This window comes from Salminus brasiliensis, chromosome 2 (assembly GCF_030463535.1).
Source record: "Salminus brasiliensis chromosome 2, fSalBra1.hap2, whole genome shotgun sequence".
Taxonomy (NCBI): Eukaryota; Metazoa; Chordata; class Actinopteri; order Characiformes; family Bryconidae; genus Salminus; species Salminus brasiliensis.
The window spans coordinates 38,570,707-38,591,077 of NC_132879.1; the positions used below are offsets into that span (position 1 = coordinate 38,570,707).

Consider the following 20,371-nt stretch of genomic DNA (forward strand, 5'->3'; position numbering starts at 1 on the left):
TCCCGAACATTATCTGGAAGGTTATTCCAGAGTTGGGGGTTTTATAAGAAAAGGCTCTTCCCCCTGCTGAGGCTTTCTGAATTTTGGGAATTAGTAAAAAGCCAGCACCCTGTAATTTGTAATTGTGATAGTTCATAATAGGAAATGATTATTACACTTACACATAGCTTTTGGAGCCTTAAAGGGCCCAGATCATGCAATACTGCTAAAAGTGTATTAATCTTTTTTTTGTTTGTTTTTTTTTTTTTGTTGTTGTTTTTTAGCCATTTTGGCTCTGCCATTTAACACACCTTCGTAACTCCTGCTAGTGCTACCAACCAAGCATAACTGCCTCTTTTCAAACCGCCTCACCACACCAGCTAACAGACGCCTGTGCCAGCTAACCTCGCTTCAAGAGTGATTGGGGGCAAGAGCATGGCCTTGGCTGCTGATGGCAAAGCAGCATGGTCAGGGATTCTCGTGACCCCTGGGCCATAGTGGAAGCGTAATAGACCGCTAAGCTACTCTGAACCCTCCTATCTTCTTTTTAATGGTACCAAGCATCAGGTACAGTTCTGCCTAGAGCAGACTTCTGCATCTGACTTTTCTTACTACTGATCTGTGAATAAAGTTACAGTCTCATGAAACACTGCTGGGCTACAGTTTGATCCTCGTAGGGTTGGGTTATGTAGCTGGGTTTTATGTTTGATTCCTGTTTGTCAATAAATGTTGATAACCATATCATGAAACTCATTTCAGTGTATAACAGTGAACTGCAGGGTGGCCTTTACTTTAAAACTTATCAGTAAAACATATGTATAGCACAAGGTAGCAACACTTAAACACCATATTAGCCTCTAGCACAGAACTCATTTTTTGCAGATAGAAATTATTCATTTGGGTGGCTTGGCTCTTTACTTGACCCTTGAAGAGGATTCAAGGATTCAAGGATTCAAGGAGACTTTATTGTCATTCGCATCACATGTGGTACATGGGGTGGAACGAAATTGTGGTACCCAAGGACCCAGTTTTACCCAGACAGCAGTACTTAAATAAATAAAATATACATAAATATATAAAAATATATGTAAAAATGAAAATAAAATACAGAGAGAGAGCATCAGTAAATGGAGAAGGTAGCAGCAGAGTGTATTTAAAGTGACTAGTGTCGTCAAAGTGTCGTTGCAGTGGTTCCACTAAGTGGCGTTTAAAAGTCTTACAGCTTTTAAACGCCACTTAGTGGAACCACTGCAACGACAGGGAACGACAGGAGGTCAGGGAAAGAGTCAAACAGTCAGACAAATATTTACTTAAATACCTTTATGCTTATTTAAGGCTATACATTTTAGTATACTATGCACAGTAGTGGAAAACAGCATACAAGATCCTAATCATCTACAACATCTCATTATTCTCACTGGAACTGCACCCGGCATAACTGCTCTATCACCAGGGCAACATCACCCACTAGTGGGAGTTATTGTCATAGGCTAGTTCATATTAAAAACAATATTGCTGGACTGCAGGTATAGGATGAAAGTTTTTCATTTATGCTCTTTAGAGAAAAAAAATAGGGTGTTTTAGTAAAGGCATTGGTTGCTTTGCTTGATTACGAATGCTTACCTTCATGGTTGTTTGCAGGGTTCTTACCAATGGTGGAAAACCTGTTGTAGGAAAATAGGAAAACTGGTTCTATGTATTTCATCACTGGCTCACCTAATTTAACATCCTTAACCACTGATTTACCAAACTTGGTGTTGGATCAAAAAAAAAAAATGATGTCTTCAGTCTTACCTAAATGGTTTTACTGGTTCTTTATATTGGTGGAAAACCTGTTGTAGGTTGCTTGAAATAGGAAAACCGGTTCTATATCTTGCCAGAAAGGGTTCCATTATTGTTACCAGTCACAAAGCCCTTTTTGTATATAGAAATAGTTTTAAATGAAGTGTACATTTCTATGCATTTACTAGGACTCTATAACTCTTTATACCAGTACTGCTCGTATCACAACTCCACTATTTAGTGCAGCTCAAAGGAGAATGGGTTCTTTTTTAATTCTTGGCTCCTCTTAAGTTTTCTTCTTAAGGAAAAACAAGGAAACTTGGGAGATGTTTCCTTTTGGCACATCAGACAGCCTGGATTGGTGCTAGTTTGTTGACATTGGCTTGATATGTGCCAATATTAAACAACGTTCAACTGTATTTATTAAGGATGGTGCAGAGAAAAGTCAGAATCATCACATTCTTTTATAGAAATGTTAATCTGACATACTAATCCATATGTCCAAAAGCTGTTCATCCAGTATTTTTTTCTAAAATCAAGGGCATTAATTGGGGGTTTGTCCCCCTTTGCTACAGTACAGCATAAAAAGAGACTATAAACGCCAGTGCCAGTTCATCCCAAAGGTAATGGATGCAGCTCCACTGCTCCACAGCTCAATGCTTGTGGGCCAACAATTGACATTGGGCATGATGGTGTGGCTCCCATTTATCTCATTCTATTGACAACACTTTTTGTGGACCTTATGCAAGCTGTGTAAGCACAATTCAACACCTGTGTCAGCAATGGGTGCACCTTCAGGTGTCTGAATTCACTGATTTGATGAGGTGTCTGGATACTTTTGGACATATAATGTACCTGCAATGCAGAGGCAGACCAATTATTTTGTACACTGACTGAAAGAGCCTATTAATAGAGTGCTGTTTGTAGTTACAGCTACTTACCACCAGATGCCACTACAGTTAAACATTTGATTCGCTAACTCAGATTCGCTAACTCTCAAACCCAGTCCTTCTGACCACATGCACTGGCCACTTTTTTTCAGTGTATGTTTTTCCATTCATCAGGTACTCAATGTATGGTGACCCAGCTCATGAAGGATATTAGAAAAAACACAGTGCAGTACAGTGAATGAGATTACTATGCCTTGGATTTCTCACTGTCACTGTCCATCCGTCCAATTGCCCTTCTGATCCAGTAGCTCAGTGACTTACAACTGTTAGTGTGGTTCTGTATGCAAGTCTGACCATTGTCCTATAAATCTATTCCATAAAAGTGTTCAGCTCACCGATAGCAACGCCTGTCTGCATGCTCAAACTGGGCCGTCTGTGTTTATATAGATTCATGCTGTTGACCGAGGTCTTTGCCCACATATGGCACTTAATGTGGTCCGTACTGTTCAATGAAATCATTATGTTACTTTTCTTCGTCCTTGTTTGACAGGACGTCAAAACATTTTCTCCTTTCCTTTCTCTCCCTCCGTTGACCTGTCTCTCTTTCCCTCTGTCATTCTCACTGCTTGCCTCACATGTAAGGCACTCAAAACACGTTTAACAGACATGTTAAACAGAAATGCAGTGACACACGAATGATGCTATTGTGTATATTCACATTTGAAGAATAGTACACACCTACAGATTCAACTGCAGACCAATGGTGTTGAGCAGGGCTCATATACAGAACTGTGCAGACGTCTAGGCACTTTAGAACAGATACAGTATAAATTTTAAAACATCAAAAACGAACAAGAATTTCTCATTTTGAAAAAAATTCTGGATGGTCCCAGCCAGCATCTAGATTTGTTTAATTTCACCAGTAGCTTACCTAAATTAACAACTATAACCACTGATTTTCCAAACCAGGTGTTGGATTAAACAAGAACAATTTAAACAGCTCAAGACAACTCATATAACAAATGTTTTTTTCAAATCCAATTCAATTATATCTCAGAATTATTCAACCCCTTAATGACAAGCATCTTTAGTACTTTAGAGCAACCTTTTGCTGTTATGACCTGCTGCAAACATGATGCATAGCCAGACACCAGCTACTGGCAGCGTTTCTGAGGAATATTAGCCCATTCCTCACGGGCAGTGGCCTCCAGTTCACTCATATTCTTGAGTTTTGCGTGCTGCTACCACCTTCTTCAAATTCCTCCAAAGATTTTCTATGGTGTTCTGAAACCAAGTTTTGGTGGACTTTGACATATGCTTGAGAGCATTTTCCTGTTGAGAGGTCCAGTGACACCCAAGCTTCAGCATCCTCACAGAAAGCAAAGCAGCTAGGAAAAAACGTCATATCTTCAGTGAGGAAGCTGAAGCTTGTACGACATCGGACCTTCCAACAAGACAATTATCCCAAACATACCTCAAAGTCCACAAAGACTTGGATTCGGAAGTCCTGGAAGATTCTGGAGTGGCCGTCACAATCGCCTGACTCAAACTCCATAGAAATCTTTGGTGGGATTTGAAAAAGGCAGTTGCAGCAGCAAATCCAAGGACATTAGTTAACTGGATGTCACTGCCCATGAGGAACGGGCCAAGATTCTCAGGAGAGCTGCCAGAAGCTGGTGTCTGGCAATGCATTACATTTGCAGCAGGTCATAACAGTAAAAGGGTGCTCTACTAAGTACCAAAGACACTTGTCCTGAAGGGGTTGACTAGTGTCATTTAGTGCTGAATGTGGAGAAAGCACTTGTTATATTTGTTAAGCTGGGTTGAACTATTTAAATTGTTCTTGTTTGATTGGTTTATAGCGAACAGCTGAAAGTTTGTACATTTTGCTAACAAACCAAATTTGCAGTGGTTGTGAATCCTTGATGCCTTGATATGACAAAGTTAAAGACTCATCTGTGTTGTTCTGACCATATTTGTATTTGATTTGTATTGGTTTGTGTGAATTTCTCTATTTGTAAAAACACAGCACTGATCATTACTTATGACTCGGCTACGATGCTCACGATACACAATAAATTGGTTGAAGGGCTCATTTGCATACTATTATGATTAACAAACAGAGAGACATGAGAACTTGGCCCAAATATATAAAACATCCTACACACAGTATATGGTTGGGTACACAGTCACTGACTGATGCTCAGGCCTATTAGTCACTAGCATTACAAGTGATCAGGCTGACGAATATGTGCCAGCACCTGAGAACCACACTCTGAATGTCACTAAGGATTAGTTTACACAACTCAGAGATGACTGCATAGCCATGTCCCTGTTAAATAAACAGTGCTCTCTCATTCTTTCTCTATCTCTCTTTGTGTATGTGATGGGTCTGTTTATATATATATAAAAAAAACAGCCTGGTTTCATGCATGAAGCCACTTCACCTCACTGGCCTCCAATCTCTCACACAGTAGCACAAAAAAAAACATCACAGAGCTGCATGGATTCATCAAAATGACGTCTGTGTTGTACGTTAGTTGTCTGGGAAAGAAGGGCACGTCATTAAAGACGTGCTCATCTGCAATATATTAGCTTCAAGCTCTGTCATCACCGGGAAGACCAGAGCATGGATCCTGCTTCTGCTGGGAACTTGGGATGCCTACCACATCTGACAGCAATCTTGGGTAGGGTGGAAGGGGACAGTATACTTACTGGCTATACTGTGTACAATGCAAATATTTTATTGTTATTTATTTATTATTTGTCAATATAAACTTTATTCAAATATATGTTTATACATAACAATGATCCAAACAGAACGAAAATAAGAGCATTCATTAAGATATCCCAGGTTGTCCAGTCATAGCCTTGTCAAACACAAGCTGATCAATTATAGGCTAACCAATTACAACCTAACAAGTCATAAGTTCAAAGCTAACCAACTATAAGCTAACCAATTACTGCCTTACCATCCATAGGTTTAACAATTATAAGTAAACCAACTGTATGTTAGCCAATTACAGCCTAACCAGTCATAGGTTTACCATTCACAGGCTAACCAATCGCTAGCTAATAAATCAGTGGCTAACCAATCACAAGCTAACCAGTTATAGACTAATAATTCATTGCTTCACTACCAATTATTAATAAAGACTCGTTCATGCCTACTGTTGACGCAAGACCAAAGTGACAGAATTGCGGACAAAACCACATTTTCAGCACCAACGCCACTGACTACGGCGACTAAACGCAGCAGTCCTAGATTGATTATCTTTTTGCGAATTATTAACCCATGATTGGTAAACTTATGACTTGCTATGCTGTGATTGTTTAGCCTATTATTGGTTAAGTGTGAATGGTTAGCCTGCAAGAGTGCATGATTGTCAGCCCATAATTGGATAGCCTATTGTAAATTATATTGTTATTGATTAGCTTGGTTAGCCTGTGATTAGTAGACCTGTGACTAGATGGCCTATGATTTATTAGTCATATTACTGGTTAGCTTGTGATTGGTTGGCCAATGGTTTATTATCTAGTGATTGATTAGCCTGTGAAAGGTAAACATATGACTGGTTAGGCTGTAATTGGTTAACATATGGTTGGTTTACTTATAATTGTTAAACAAATGGATAGCTAGTAGAGCTGGGCAATATGACAATATTTTGCTTAACAAACACTGATCAGCTGCAGGTTTCATTACAAACAGTGCAATTAGACGGGTTTAATTAAATGAAGAGCAGCAGATGTTGAATAAAAATCATTCTATTTAGCCCTACAGCCCTAATGGTTAGCCAGTAATTGGTTAGCTTATAGTTGGGTCGAATTACTGGTTAGGTTGTAATTGGTTAGCCTATAACTGATCAGCTTGCATTTGACAAGGCTATGATTGGATAACCTGGAATGTCTTAATTAATGCTCTTATTTTTGTTCTGTTTGGATATTTTTAAATATATATAAACCTATATTTTATTAAAGTTTAAATTAAAAAATAAATAATAATAAAATATTCGCATTGTACACAGTAAAGCCAGTAAGTATACTTTTCTTATAGCCTCAAAACCTACTCGTTATTAAAGCGATAGCTACATTCTCAATTACATGCTTAATTTTCACATTTTTGGAGGAAAATTATGTTTGGATTAATCAACAAAATAAGCGATAGATTAAAAGATAGAAAAATAGTTGTTAGTGTTAAAAAAAAACTAAATATATCAAGAAGTACAATTTGTAGGAATCTTGGCAATTCCTCTATTTTTGACAACTAAGAGACAGTACTAGTACTACTATTGCAAACTAATCAAATACCTCCATTAATTAAAAAAAGAATTCTAAAACTTGTGCTGTTTTGCTGTGTGACTAGAGACACAGTGTGCCTGAGTAATGAAATAAAGGGACTATATGAAGTGATCACATGCTGCTAAATCTCCCCAGTGATGTTTGTTTGTCTTTGGAGACAGGACCTTTAGCAACTTATCTGTGTTTAATTTTGCTGAGCTGAGAATGACGCATGTTACATGTGTAGAGGCTTACTGACTCCTGGCTTACTGATGGGAATCTGGAACTTTCTCAAAGTTTTTGCAGTTTGAACCCTGAACCCTTCGGACCAGTTTGGGCCCGGCGTCCCCCCAGTTGGGGTGTCACCACAGGCCGCTTTGATGGTTCGCACATGGGCTACTTCCTGTGTGTTGGACAGAGGAGATCAGAGCTGCTCCCTTCTCGCCCCACTGGGGATGTGAATGTCCGCACACACACAGTCACAGTGGGTCCCAAATGACCCAGGGGGCCACTGCAGTTCAAAAAAAAAAAAAACTTGTAGGACTCGTAGCCCACACTTAATTCAATTATGCCACACATTTCCATTCAATCAAAGAGACGAGAGTTTGCATGAACAGATGTTGTTCCCTCAACATAAAAGTCAGCTGCTGATGAAACCAAACTAAAATATTTCAATGCCTTCATTTAAATGGGATTTTCAATGTAAATAAAGATATTTGATTCATTAAGACATACTTTCTAAAATCTTGATCCACGTTACATAAACCAAATACTTAACGACAACAAAATCTCTTCATTGGCTTCATTTTCGGGAATGTGTGTCTCCCGACACGCACCCTCACTTTCCCCCAATCACACAAACACGCTTACATGCGCAAGTCTCTACAGTATTTCCTATGACTTGGAGTCTCCAGGCCATCGTTAAACTTGGACCCTTCTTCTTGTGGACTGAGACTTCTGTTGGATGACTCTAGTTCGTTTCAGGCACTTTGAGCACCAGTGCGCAGACAGATGCTCCTCTTGCAGTTAATATTCCATTCTGTTTGTTGTTCTTTTCAATTGTTCATCCCACAGCTTTTGAACCTAAAGTTAATTTCTTAGTAAGCAGACTTGAAATATTGCTAGCATCCAAAGTTCAGTGTTTTCCAACACAAAAATCTCACCATTTCTCTACACTTTAAAATACATTTAAGAGTGCATTTTGCCTAGCTTCAAGTTTTATATCTATTAAAATGTGAACATTGTGTTTAATAAAGAAAACATTTAATATTCAGACAAGAGTGTTTTCTTGCAATTATCCCAAAACTCACCCTACATTACAGCCTATCCGAAAGCCATGGTACTCTCATGCCATGCTCTCATGAATAGCAGCTTTTTATGCATTCAGTCTGAAAACCAGTAAAATAACAAAAAGGAGGGTGGGGGTGATTAAAACAAATGTAGGCCTACTGAGTGCAACAGGAATGGGGTGACCTACAGTGGAACTCCAACTCCCATGAGTCTGATTTTGAGCATGGGTCATAAAGAAGGCATGAGAGTCCAGATTTCCTCACTGGGGCAGCAGGGGGTCACAGCAAATCTCTCGTCTCAGATTAAAGGCATGGAATTATTCATGCTATGGCATTTTAACCACCACCAGCAAAACCAGCAGGGCACAGCAAACAGTAATCCTTTATAACCCCGAGCCACCAGTGTCACCATCTCCCTGTGGCACCTGTAAAAATACAGTGTGTATTCGCCTACAAATGGAGTCTCTCAGTTAAGCACACTTCTTCTTTGTCTTGTATTTGTCCCGCTGCTCATTCCTTGCCCTGCATGTGAGGAGGTGCTGTGGCGCCGCCATAACGTGCCTGTGAAACGAAGCAGAAACAGAGAGCAGCATCGCTGAGCACAGCTATCTATCTCACCCACACACACAGACACACTGAGGGGAAAGCACATCGGAGATGAGGAACCGAAGGGTACGGGAGACAGCCTGCATCGTTTAGGTGAGTGTGAATGTGTGTGTGTGGGGGGATAATGATGATTAAAAGCAGACCGTGTCTTACTGTAGATATAAGCTACACACCTGCACGACGACTCACTGTAACGTTCTCGTCTTCCTACCGAGCCAGCGTGTGTCCTTTGTGGCTCAGCCCTCTCAGCGACAGTGAGCGTTAGCTACCGCTCAGCTGTAGGGTTAAACTGACCGAAATAGGATGGCAATGCTGGTTATATATGTATGTATATATATATATCACACATTCCTTCTATATGTAGTCTAATGTATGGTGGCATTTTCTAAGTGATGTGACTAATCGGCCTCCTGGCTTTAGGTAAGCGAGGTAGCTATAGATAAACAGTAGGCTATTTACTAGCTCCCTTCTACAGGGAGGCTTGTAGCTACATCTTCATTCATTAGAACATGTCAAAAAGCGTTAACATTTAAATGTGCTCATTTCTAAAAATACGAGAAAAATACCCTTCCTGTATGGTCATTTAGCAGCGGAGTGTCTGGAGGTGTCTGGCATGTCTCTCTCGGCTCACTTGCTCAAGTTTGGAAATCCGATAGCGAGCAGGGATGGAGTATGCGCACAGCTGATGCACCGCGGCTAAAAATAATCCGTCCCTACTACTCTCTCTTTCTCTCTCTCTCTTCTCTGTGATTAGACCGCTGACTCCAAAACACAGGCTCCGGGAATGAAAACGTGCTGATACGGAGCATTTCTTGCAGTAAGTGAGCGTTATTTCATTTGTTTTTACCTCCTTCTTGCTGTCAGCTTTTACAGAGTCCTCGAAGCTGAGCTCTGCTATGCGCTGTTGACTGCTCACTGTACCTGTAAAGTTAGGCTAGCTTCCTGAGGCTGAACATGACTTTTTGGTCCCAGTGAGAAGGGATTTGAACTTTACGAACAAAATAATAGAAATATTACTTTTGACATTTTCTGTCTTTTAAAGCAGCTGGTCGAGTTGACCTACCTCAGTAGACCCTGCCTCAGCTGCCTCACCGTTTGTTACAGCCATTAAGTCATGGAGGTGTGAACCTCCCTGTTTTGAATTCAGCCAAGATGAATAAAACTACTGCTGAAGGTTCTCTCTTGTATGTGCAGAATTTCGTGTCCATTATTGACCAAAACTAAGCTACTTTCAGTCATAGCAGATCTATATGCTGTACTATATGCGGGTAAGTAAGCAGCAGTAGTGCTTCCAATAGACAGGAGGGTAATTGCAGGAGTTGTTGGAGTAAGTCATTAAAGAGGGGTTTTGAAAGGTATGATGGACATTGAGCAGACATCACACTAGACCACCCCCAGTCAGTGATTACTAAACAGCCTCTTAAGTACAAACACAGGGCCTGCTATTATGCAGTCATGAATCTGTTTATAGACGAAGAGACGTTAGGAAGGCTCAGATGGCTGCCTGTTATTTTCTCTTTAAAAAAACAACGACAACAAAAATCACATTCATGGCTATTCAGTGGTTTCTTATACAGTAATTCTCCAGGCTGTTGGTGTTTTTGGAACATGTGCACATCAGAGCGTTTTAAAGGCTTCATAAGCCCAGTCAGCACGTCATGCTATGGCTAATGACCAACAATTCTCTAATCCTTTCTCCAGGATCTTTTGGTCCAGTTAGGCAACATGGCCTTGTCGTTCTGTGGGAACGATCTCAACAACTCCTACAGTGTGGACAAGGGAGTCCTGAATAATGGCTGCTTTGTGGACGCGCTGAACCTCGTTCCACATGTCTTTCTGCTCTTCATCACCTTCCCCATCCTCTTTATTGGTATGAAAGTTTCAATATTTTCTTGAGGGGCATCGCACAGAAATGCTAATCAGGACTCTTGTCAGTTTACTAATGAATGCCTAGAAATGAATGAAGTACACTGTAATGGAGGTGCAAAAAGAGTTTCCATATCCTCATGCACACATCTTCACATATTTGTATTGGTAAAAGCATTGTTTTATATTTTGACATTTACCAGTTAGCTTGATAGCTACTATTCTGTTGTTCAAGGACAACTCAGCATCCCATCACAATACAAGCAAACTTAGCCTACTTCCTGGTAGAGCTGGGTAATATGATGATATTTTTATCGTATCGTGATATATTTTGTTATAGTGATGCACACTATGGTTTTTTAAGCAGATCAAAGATACTGTTTCATTACAAACAGTGTTATGAGATGGGTTTAATTAGATAAAGCGCAGCAGATGTTGAATAAAAATCACTGTATTCAGTACGGAAAAGTATCTGAACAGCAATTTTAAGGATCTGTTGCTACTGATGTATTTAGTCTGTGATTACAGGTATTGTGATAAATATTCTGTATTGTGAAAAATGTCTTTAAATATTGCGATACAGTATTTTTACCATATCGCCCAGTCCAACTTCCAGGTGGATGACACCATTAGTGGTGCATTAACAGGATTTGGTACCAGTCTTTCACATTAAAGTTAGTCTCAAATACTACAGAAGTCACCCAGTAGTACATTAAACATGTATGTTCACAGAACCTTTATTTAGCTATATAGGAGACATTATTTAATTTGAGAAGCATACGAACCCAGTAGTTATGATACCATCTAAACTTAGAACAAAAAGAAAGGAAATATGTGTTTGGTAGATGTGGTATATCTTTGTTGTTACAATGCTTCTTGGCAGTAAATCTTATACTATTGGAAAGCCTGTTAATTTCCCTTTTAAATGGTGCCACATTTGTAAGGAACATGTATTTGTGGGATGAGCAGCAGAGCTGAGTATGTGGGTTGAGCGCATGAAACATTTGCCAAGTCCTCTGTGGCAGTGCCAAACAGCTTAGTTTACTGTTACTATTGACACTTGTTTTGAGTGTCTGGTACCCCCAGCTGGTACCTGTGAGCATAGACCCTGCTACTGTGGTCAGTAGGTATCTGCTCCAAGAATTGGATGATCTGGATAGGGTCAAGGTTTGCAGGACGATATGGCTTTCGGCTCTCTGCCCAGACGATCTGGAACAGACTGCATGCAGCCAATTTCTGGTTTCAATACGGAGGAGGCCTGCCAGTCTGATGAGGCAGTTGGATCATAGGGTCAAAGTGTGGAGAAGACGAGGAGAACGCTATGCTAATTGCTGCACCGATAGAGTAACATCTTTTGGTGGAGGCAGTGTGATCTCCCTCACTGTAAAAAAGAGACTTGTCATCATTGGAGGCAATCTGCAACCATTGGCAATCCCATATCTCCACAGTCTGGGACCTAACTCTTTCCTACAAGATAGAGACTACCTCCAGAATTTGGGAGTGGACAGGATGGAATGGCCTGCCAGCCACTGTAACACTACTGCTGGAAACACACAACACTGCAGTGCAGTGGATGGCATCTGAGGACTGAGAGAGAGATGCACTGGCATCATGCTCAACACTGTTTATTTGACAGTGTAAATGTAAGGCTGGCTGTAAAGTTACCTGTTTTTGGATAGGGAGTTTAGTGCCTCTATGCCTGTCTGGCCATCCAGTGCATGGGAAATCAAGCAGCATCAAACTGCACAACCTAGTGATATCTGAAACAGAGACCGTTAAAGAAATCATACCAGTGGCCACATAGGTTAAGACTGTGTAAAAACAAATAGCAGGAAATAGCATGATGGGTAAGCAAATGTGTTTTTCAGTCTAATGTGATGAAGAATGAACTGATATATATAGTTATGTCTTATATTTGAGAGAGAGCTTTTCCTTCATAACATTGAAATAACACATGAAATTGTGTTGAGTGAACCAGATAAAGTAATGAGATTGGGGATTACAGGAAAACTGGAATAGAGTTTGTGTGTGTGTGTGTGTGAGCATGGTCACTGTGTGTGTATGTGTACAGTTAGCTGTGTGTTCTTTTTGTCTCATGAAGCAGAAAATCAGTGACCTGGCTTGTATAATCTAGATTATGTGGGCGTGAGCTTGTGTTTGTTTTCATTAAGGCGGTCGTTTGCAAAAGTTTGGAAATCTGTTCCAATGACGTATTTGGTGAAAAATGACATGTTTGACTATTTTGATAGTCAAATAATCTCTTGACTATTGAAATGAATAATCAGTTATTCAGATTATGAATCACTCAGTTACCAAATAACTCCTATTTAGCTATCAGCCTTGAAATTCATCTTGAGGTTGTTTTATGTGTATGCTAACAAACGATGAAGACAATAAAGATAAATAATGTATTTTTAAATTGGATTTGTGCCATAACTAGCAACCAGCATTGAAAATTCCTAATGGTGCCCTTGAATGGAAAACTATATTTATCTTGGCATAGTTGAATAATGAGAGTATGGTATATGGCAAATCTGACATAACCAAAATCAAACTTTAAAATGTGTCGATTTCAAAGCCCCAAAGCTTTCCTAACAGTTCCTAACAGTTTCCTAACAGTTTTTGCTCATTTTAATTACTTACTCAAATTTTGACATGCAGGTGCCATGCAAGGATACATACTAACTATCCCTAACTGACTGGCAATTATTATCTCTTCTCTCCATGTCTGCTCCCTGGAAAACACATTGAACTACCTCAAACAAAAACTAATCTCATGTTAGTGGGGGAACTTAAAAGCACCAAGCGAGAAAGTTAAACATTTTGTGATTTTTATACATACATAGGTATTATATTTGAATTCAGTTTTCTATTTCATAAACTACAACTACAACTAAATCGAACTAAATATTAAAACGCCTATCTACATATGAATCAACTTAAATAATTATTTTTACATTTTCTGTCAGTCATTTCTGTCACAATTTGTTTTTCCTACATTTTCTGTGTTGCACTGTAAATGTGTCCTATGGTGTAACAAAAAAAAAATAGAATTTAAAGTAATAATATTCTGAATAATAGCCTGAAAAAAATCTTTTTCTTTTTTTCTTATCTTTTACACACTTATTATAACATACTGTTTTATTAAATATGAACTTAGAAATAACACTATTCCCCTATGACCTGTTTAACTTGTGGGATTCTTTCAAAACTGTGCTGTCATCTTTTTAAACGTTTAAAACTTTTTACCAATTTAAGATTAGTAATGATTATGTCTCCCCTAATACAACTTTGAACAAAGCAAATATAAATAAAAACAATAATAATAATAATGTTTTAGTTTTAGTTTTTATTTTAAAACTTTAACTAAACATGACTAGGTGAACCTGAATGCTTTCAACAATGTGCAGTCTGTTAGCCATTCAGTCAATCAGTATCTTACTAAAACTCTTCTAGAGCCTCTCTGCTGCACAGCACAGCTAAATATGATGGATACTCAAACTATAATAACTAAGATATGTGAATAAATTGTTGAAATTAGGTCTGCATTATTCAAGGTCTAGTTACTAGTTGACATCTTTGTCATGTGGTATGGCAGTACAAGTGTCACACCATGGGACATTTTCAGCCTTGCCATGTGCACATGTCAAGAGCTTCACAGGGGGATAAGTAACATGACCATGTAAAAAAGACATCCTTAACCATTTACTGAATTTTAAATAATGCATCATCTTGCGTGACAGTAAAAAATGTCATATCACGTCAACAACCGACATTCAAATCTATGACCATGGTTCGCAGCGCTGTCAGCAGGTGTTTTTGGTTTATGCTCTTACTGGTGGTATGCATTGCTGTAGCTGTACAAAGCCATGTCACACTCCTGACATTTCTCAGCTGTCTTCAGCCTCCTCATCTCTGCCCCCAAAAAGCATTTGCAAGTTTACGGCACCCGTCTTAAAGTAAATCTTGTTTATTTGAAAGTCTGAAGTCAGATGTTTTGAAGTCTTTCAAAAGTTTTGCCGGAAGCCACAACTCTATATTGGCAGTCACGGTTGTGGGAGGGTCTCTAAAACTAAATCCCTGCTCTGAATCTGCTGGATGCTGTAATTGCCACCTGATTGGCTACCAAGTGATGACAAAACACAGAAAAACATGTGTTTAAAGTGTAGAACTGCCCTGGGACATCCTAGGGAATATGGCACACAGTACACACATATGGCATATTGGATGCTTCTCAAGTCTAAAGGTTGATATGGTTAAATATGAAATAAACAAATATTGTCAGATTTCCTTCTGATTGTCAAGTGATCACTCACCAGTTTGCTTTGTTTCATGATGGAACATGGTGCATGGTCATGCTGGAAGCCTTTAGAAGATGGTGAATTTGTGCCACGTAAAGATACACATGGTCAGAAACGGTACTTAAATAAGCTGTGGCATTCAACAGGCCTAAGAAAATATTCTTCACACCATTACACCACCTCCACCAGCCTGGACTGTTGACAAAAGACAGCTTGTTTCCATGGATTCATGCTGTTGGTACCAAATTCTGACCGTGATGTTTGTGTGCCCCAGCAGTAATCGAGATTCATCAGACTGGGTTATACTTTTACAATCGTCAACTGTCCCGTTTTGGTGAGCCTGTGCCCACTGGAGCCTTAGCTTCTGTTCTTGGCTGACAGAATTGGAACCCGAAGTGGTCTTTTGCCTTTAAAACCCATCCACCTCTTGGTTGGATGCGTTGTGCATTCTGAGATGCTTTTCGGCTTGACACCATTGTACAGAGTGGGTATCTAAGTTACCGTCACTTTTCTCTTAGCTCTAACCAGTCTGGCATTTCATTGTTGACCTGTCTCATCAACAAGACATGTGATTGAATGTTTTCTTTAACAAAGTTGCTTGCTGTAATATGGGCCAAGTCATTAAACATCTTTATGTGTAATTGCTGATAAATCTGTGGAACCTAGATATGAGCTGATATTGTATTGGCTGGGCTCTAGTAACGTTGCACAGTGCCCTAGATTAGCAGGGGACGGATGATTCAGCTTCAGCTCTTTTAGAAATGAATGGAGAGGGTCTTTAAGGTCAGAAAAAAGGAAATGACAGCCTAGCGTTCTGTGATGCACAAGAAGACAACTACAGTGTTGTCTTTTAGTGTATATTTATCATGCTCTCTGTTAGTAAACACTGAGCTAGACCTGGGGTAGCCACGGCGCTGCCTCGTCTATTCCACTGGGGCTTTAATGGGAACGTCTCTTTCTCTCTTTCTCCTCTCCAGTATTCTCCAGTACTCTGGTCCCTCAGGGTCCTTTAATTGACTCCCGTTGTTTTCTTTTTTTTGCTTTTTTTAATATCTACATGATGTCTTACTGTGAGAGATCCCAAGGCTGTTTCCCATTCCCATTTTCCCGTTTGTTAGCATGTTGTCCCTTGTCCTGCTGAGAAAATTAAGATGTTTCCCATAGCAGAATGTGGTGACATTTAATTATTACGTAAACATGTCGTGCATGAGATCATTGTTACTCAGTAATTGCATTGTCTCATGCTTATACACAGGCCTCGTCACAGTCGACAGGCAGTGGACATTCAGATTGGTCAAGTAAGACATAAGAGGGCGAGGTCAGAGATTTCGGTGTTTGTGTATGTGCACATGTGTGGGTGTGATCTGACTTTGATCTGACTTTGCCATTACAGGTCAATCGATACCCAGGTTTTGTCAATTAACACTACTGTTCAAAATTTGAAGTTACTGTTCACTTTTGCTAGTCGGGTTAGAGGTGGTCCAGAGTGGTGGACGGAGCAGAGAGAGAGAGAGAGGATTGGTACAGGACCAGGAATAAAGTTATAATAAAATGAACATGCAGAAGGAATACCTCTTATTTCAGAAGTGTTGCTTAAGCAAGCTAAGCTGCAAAAGCAGTCCGTTTTGAATAAATTTTTGAATATTAAGGTTTTAGTCATATCTGAATAAAAAAGCTAATTTGCATATATCAGTCTTAAGGATACAAAACAATGACCGGTATAACAAAGATTGGCAAATGATCATTTAAAAAAATAAATGATCACTGCTAATGGTACATTTCATCTCAAAAGTGGACCTTATTGTTCTCATCAACTCGCATCAGCTCTTGGAGAGCTACGAATTGATTTAAAATAAAACTACTTAACTTTAAATGTCCAAAAACTATGAGGACCCAATTAGATCACTGACTCACTGATACAAATACAGCCCAATTAGACACCTCAGAAAGATAGATATAGGTATACAATTAGGACCCCATGGAAAGTCTTTGACATATTTAAACATTGTGGTCTTCATTTATATAAACATACACATATAACTGAAATAGTTTTTCTTTAAAAAAATTTTAAATGTAAGACACAGAATTGCAGTTTTCTATTGAGGAAAAGTTATGACACCCCCACATGTATTGCTGCTTATAGGCCTAAAACCTAAAACTAGAATCAGGTGTAGCGCATTAGCTGCAGATGAGTAGAACATTGTTAGAAGATTTTGGAGGAACCTGTCTTATTTAAACCTCAGACTTAGTTTGGGAACTTTTTCCTCACAAAACAAAATTTATGTTAATTATTTTTTTACAAATTATATATATATATATATATATATATATATATATATATATATATATATATATATATATAATGGTGGAAATGGTGGAAATAATGGTGGAAATAATGGAGGAAATAATGGTGGAAAATAAGTATTTGGTCAATAACAAAAGTTCATCTCAATACTTATCCTCAATACTAATATATATCCTTTGTTGGCAATAACAGAGGTCAAACGTTTTCTGTAAGTCTTCACAAGGTTGGCACACACCGTTGCTGGTATGTTGGCCCATTCCTCCATGCAGATCTCCTCTAGAGCAGTGATGTTTTGGGGCTGTCGGCGGGCAACCTGGACTTTCAACTCCCTCCAAAGGTTTTCTATGGGGTTGAGATCTGGAGACTGGCTAGGCCACTCCAGGACCTTGAAATGCTTCTTACGAAGCCACTCCTTTGTTGCCCTGGCAGTGTGCTTGGGACCATTGTCATGCTGAAAGCTACGTTTCACATTTCCAGCTACGTTTCATCTTCATTGCCCTTGCTGATGGAAAATCTCACAATACATGGCCTCATTCATTCTTTCATGTACACGGACCAGTCGTCCTAGTCCCTTTGCAGAGAAACAGCCCCAAAGCATGATGTTACCACCCCCATGCTTCACAGTTGGTATGGTGTTCTTTGGATGCAACTCAGCATTCACTCTCTTCCAAACACAACGAGTTGATGAAACCAAAGGAGAACTGTTTGGTACAAACACAATGAGCTGTGTTTGTACCAAACAGTTCTTTTTTTGGTTTCATCGGACCATAAGACATTATCCCAATACTCTTCCGGAACATCCAAATACTCTCTAGCAAACTTCAGACGCGCCCGGATATGTACTGGCGACATGTACACGTCTGGCACTGCAAGAGTCCCTGGCGGTGTAGTGTGTTACTAACGGTAGCCTTTGTAACGTTGGTCCCAGCTTTCTGCAGGTCATTCACCCCCCCCCCCCCCCCGTGTGGTTCTGGGATTTTAAAAATAAATTCTTTAAAAATCAGACAATGTGATTTGCTGGATTTTTTTTCTCATCTTGTCTCTCATAGTTGAGGTCTACCTATGACGTCAATTACAGGCCTCTCTCATTTTTTTAAGTGGGAGAACTTGCACAATTGGTGACTGACTAAATACTTTTTTCCCCACTGTATATATACATGACTGTATAGGGCCATATAATATGACTAACAGAACCAGAACAAAACAGAGGCAGCTTTACACTCAATGGGTCCTGTGGTATTTGATACTAAAACAGGGGCCTCCATGGATCTTCTCTGTCATTGCCCCTGCTTCCAAGACTCCTGCCTTTAATAGCTAGTATTTATATTTTTATCATTTGTAGCAATCTCCTATTTTAGTGACTTTTAAGGCTCTTTCTTTTTTATGTTTCAATTTGTTTTATTCTTATAAAGTAATTTTAACTGGGCTTGTGCTTGAAATGTGCTACACAAATACATCTTACTTGTCTTGCCTAATTACTGTCAGAACCTAACTGTGCATATACTGTGTGTGTGTCCAGGCTGGGGCAGTCAGAGCTCGAAGGTACAGATTCACCACAACACCTGGCTACACTTCCCTGGCCACAATCTTCGCTGGATTCTGACCTTCACACTGCTGTTTGTGCATGTGTGTGAGATTGCAGAGGGAATCGTCTCCAACACGTATGCTTTGCCCCACCCATGCACATGCATTTGCACCGACACACATACATATACAGTAAATAAGTGTGTGTACTGATTATGGACATTCATATTTCCTAATAGGTGGATGAACTCAAATCACTTGCACCTTTTTCTTCCTGCATTCATGGGCTTCATAGCAGCTACCACATCAGTGGTGTATTACCACAATATTGAAACAGCCAATTTCCCCAAATTACTTCTGGGTAAGTAGCTACATCCAATGATGAAATTAATTAAATCTTTGTAAGTCAAAAAAACATATTTGACACCTGTACTGTCCAGAGAAGGCTTTCTACTAGATTATGGAGTATTGCTATGAGGATTGCATTGCAAATGCGTTCATAAACAAGGGCATTAGTGAAATCAGGGTGTTGGATGATCACCACCTAGTGCTGGCAATATGATCTCAAATCAATATCGCGCTCAATTAATTGAACATTTTACCTCTGTTATGATAAATGAGTGATTACATAAGTTGCTTGAGCTGCTCAATTTCCTCGAGTTCTCCTCCATGTTGCTTCCATGTCGCAGACTGTACAGACTGTACTGAGCTGTACAGTCCTTAGCAATTCTAGTGCTTGTAAATGTCTCTGATGCTTCTGTTCCTTCACCTTGTAGCACTGTTTATCTACTGGGTTCTGGCTTTCATCACCAAAATCATCAAGCTGTGGAAGTTTGCAGAAGAAGGCGTGGGTGTGGAACATCTGCGCTTCTGTATCACTGCTATACTCGTGGTGCTGTATGGCCTGCTTATGGCTGTCGAGGTCAATGTCATCAGAGTCAGGGTACGTGCTTCCTGGACACACAATGTTTTTAGAATTGGTCTTTAACAGTTTAAGCAGTATTAGGTGGACTAGAGAATGGAGTAACTTTTATTGATCATGTTTTCCTTGACACATGTTTTCTGGCATATTATGGTCAAATTGTTCAAATGATTCATGCACTGACACACTATAAAAAAATTATCCTAATTCGTATCCATCCTATTTTCAGTTGAAATATTTGTAATTTGTATAATGTTTCTTACCTTAAATCCATGGTAAAAACTACTGCAATTAAACAAGCCAAATAGCTCTTGTCTATGAATCGTCTCAGTAAACTTGGCCATTGGGTTTCATGTTTCTTGTCTTTTCCCCTTGCAGAAGTATGTGTTCTTCGCCAATCCTCAGCGAGTGAAACCCCCAGAGGACTTGCAGGATCTTGGGGTGCGATTCCTCCAGCCTTTTGTTAACCTCCTCTCTAAGGCCACATACTGGTGGATGAACCCCCTTATCATTGGAGCCCATAAGAGGCCCATTGAGCTGAAAAAGATTGGCAAACTGCCTATTGCTATGAGGGCTCTAACCAACTACCTGCGGCTCAAGGACGCCTACGAGGAGCAGAGGGTGAGGGA

At 39.6% G+C, this 20,371-nt stretch overlaps 1 protein-coding gene and 1 long non-coding RNA gene across 4 annotated transcripts in view; one reads left to right on the forward strand and one right to left on the reverse strand.

Annotated features, from left to right (window-relative positions):
* Window positions 1-6,708: 6,708 nt before the first annotated feature.
* Window positions 6,709-9,490, reverse strand: LOC140549207 (uncharacterized). The gene is made up of 3 exons (XR_011978966.1): window positions 9,391-9,490; window positions 8,998-9,113; window positions 6,709-8,779 (listed from the first exon to the last, which is right to left on the reverse strand). It is a non-coding gene; the product is annotated as an uncharacterized lncRNA (long non-coding RNA).
* Window positions 8,614-20,371, forward strand: part of abcc9 (ATP-binding cassette, sub-family C (CFTR/MRP), member 9) — a 53,585-nt gene continuing 41,827 nt past the window's right edge. For 2 of the 3 annotated variants that reach the window (XM_072672612.1, XM_072672610.1), the window contains exons 1-7: window positions 8,614-8,917; window positions 9,579-9,641; window positions 10,526-10,694; window positions 18,816-18,957; window positions 19,060-19,181; window positions 19,597-19,763; window positions 20,121-20,363. In XM_072672612.1, coding sequence (XP_072528713.1) covers window positions 10,550-10,694; window positions 18,816-18,957; window positions 19,060-19,181; window positions 19,597-19,763; window positions 20,121-20,363 — 819 coding nt within the window. In that variant the 5' untranslated portion in view covers window positions 8,614-8,917; window positions 9,579-9,641; window positions 10,526-10,549. The remainder of the gene's footprint in view (window positions 8,918-9,578; window positions 9,642-10,525; window positions 10,695-18,815; window positions 18,958-19,059; window positions 19,182-19,596; window positions 19,764-20,120; window positions 20,364-20,371) is intronic. The other variant, XM_072672609.1, reaches the window with a different exon arrangement.